We start from the raw sequence: 2,075 nt of genomic DNA, 5'->3' as shown, positions 1-2,075 counted from the left end.
AAAAAAAAAAAAAAGAAAGAAATGTACCTATTGGGGCTGGGGATATAGCGCAGTGGCATAAACTCCTGCCTGGCAAGTGCAAGTTCCTGAGTTCGATCCCCAGTACCGCAGAAAAAATAAAATAAAATAAAATAATTTGAATGCTGAAAAGTAAAAGTGCTGTAATCCCTTAAAATAGAGTCTACAGTACTTTTTTTTGGTATAGTTAAGATTGCATATATACATACACACACATAATGCACATTTTATCTAATTCTATGGTGGTACTGTTCCGCTTTCACTGATCCTGAGAAAAAGACGCATGCCTTTACATGCTCAGTGAATAGTTGGTTTGTGAAGTGGCCAAGAGAACCAAAAATATCTATACAGGCCTTTCCATTACTCAGAAGCACAGCAGAGGTTTACAGTGAACATTTTTATTCAGTAAGACTAAAGCCTGATCAGAGAACCATTAAATTACAATGTGTATTGCCTGAAATAAGCTAAGAAATTCTGAACTGTAATAGAAACCTAAGCATATGCGTTTGTACTTTGGTACTTGACTGCTGTGAAGCTCTTCGAGTTTGGCACTTGATGCATTTTGACGTGAAAATTTTGTCCCGGGACTCTTCATCTGTTTGGTACTTGATGTGCAAGCTGGAACTTGTTGGGCTGGATTGCCTGTGACTCAACTTGCCTTTTCCACCAAAATAATTTTTTTTCAAAAACAATTCGGGGGCTGGGGATTTAGCTCAGCGGCACAGCGCCTGCCTGGCAAGTGAAAGGTCGTGAGTTTGATTCCCGGTACTGGAAAAAACCCAGTCAAAAACAATTTGGTATTCACTGAGCCTTCTAGGGAGTGCCAAGGTCCCACTGTGTGTGTGTGTGTGTGTGTGTGTGTATGTGTGCGCGCACGTGCATGCGTGCATGTGTGTGTAGATATGTATGTATACATCTACATATGTATGTACGTATGTTTCATTTTATAGCACAGAAGACAATTCTTCAAGGGCTCCAGTTACAGAAAAGCAGATGTACTTCCCTCTTCAGGATTATCCAGTGAACAACATGCTCACAGGTACCTTAAAATTTAGAGTAAGCCCAGGTAGGGAAGAAGCAGGGAAGCAGTGCGTGAGTAAAGCGGCTATTGGGCACCAAGTGCCAGCAAGGAGAGCCCCCTCTACTCAGTAGGAACAGGAGATAGAGGAGACATCACTTGTATAGTAAATAAATGAATCTGCAGAACTGACCCACGGATAGGCCTCACGTTCGTGTGCAAAGCCGTGGTCTGTAGGTAGGGCAAACCGTGCCCTTGTGTACTGAGGGTCGGGTGTGCCTGTCGTTCTGGCACCAGTTGTTTCATGTGGCGCTAGGGATTCAACCCAGGGCCTTTCCCGTGCTTCGCATTGACTTGAATGGTAAATTACATGGACAACTCCAATCATAGTTTCCAGTGAGAAGTTGGCAAAACACAGGCCCCGCTTCCACACACACACACACACACACACACACACACACACACACACAAGGTTAACATGCAAACTTTGCATGCAATTGAGAGATACACAAATGCTCAGAGCCAACTTTGGATCACCCGGCGTCTAATCCAAGTGCCCCACATGTGGAAGAGTTGTGGATGCAGCTAAGGGAGCCAGTTGGAAAGTGGTTGCCGGGGTTTGGACAGTTCTGAGGTGAATAGTTATCTTGTGTGTGGCCTGGGGGGTGGTTTTATTTTTGTAGAAAAGGCAAGAGTTTATTTAGATCAAAGTATACTGCCAAGGGGATCAGTGGGAGAATTTCCAAGAGAGGAATTGTGCCGTCAGAGTGAGACTGGGGTCTTCATAAGGGTTTGAGGGGATGGAAAAAGGGTTTAAGTGACAAATGCAGTTATCTAAAGAAGGTCTTTTCTGAATCATTCGGAGATATTTGGATACTTTGATCCAGGTAGCATGAAGTGAATTCACTGATAACTGTCTTAGTTACTTTTTTATTGCTGAGACAAAATATTCAACACCCAAAGTTAAGGGAGGAAAGGCTTATTCAGCTCACAGTTTGTGGAGGTTTCAGTCCATAAGCAGCCGGCTCCGAGGCAGGGT

General features: G+C 43.5%; 1 protein-coding gene across 2 annotated transcripts in view; it reads left to right on the top strand.

Annotated features, from left to right (window-relative positions):
* The window catches only part of LOC102025550 (chromosome unknown open reading frame, human C15orf43), an 18,892-nt gene that overhangs the window by 11,753 nt on the left and 5,064 nt on the right, over positions 1 to 2,075 (top strand). For both annotated transcript variants that reach the window (XM_005376747.2, XM_013510475.1), the window contains exon 6: positions 969 to 1,057. In XM_005376747.2, the coding sequence (XP_005376804.1) occupies positions 969 to 1,057 (89 nt within the window). The remainder of the gene's footprint in view (positions 1 to 968; positions 1,058 to 2,075) is intronic.

Source organism: Chinchilla lanigera, unplaced genomic scaffold (genome assembly GCF_000276665.1).
Source record: "Chinchilla lanigera isolate Chin_1 unplaced genomic scaffold, ChiLan1.0 scaffold00008, whole genome shotgun sequence".
In the NCBI taxonomy this organism is placed as follows: domain Eukaryota; kingdom Metazoa; phylum Chordata; class Mammalia; order Rodentia; family Chinchillidae; genus Chinchilla; species Chinchilla lanigera.
This window is presented reverse-complemented; position numbering and strand designations above follow the sequence as displayed.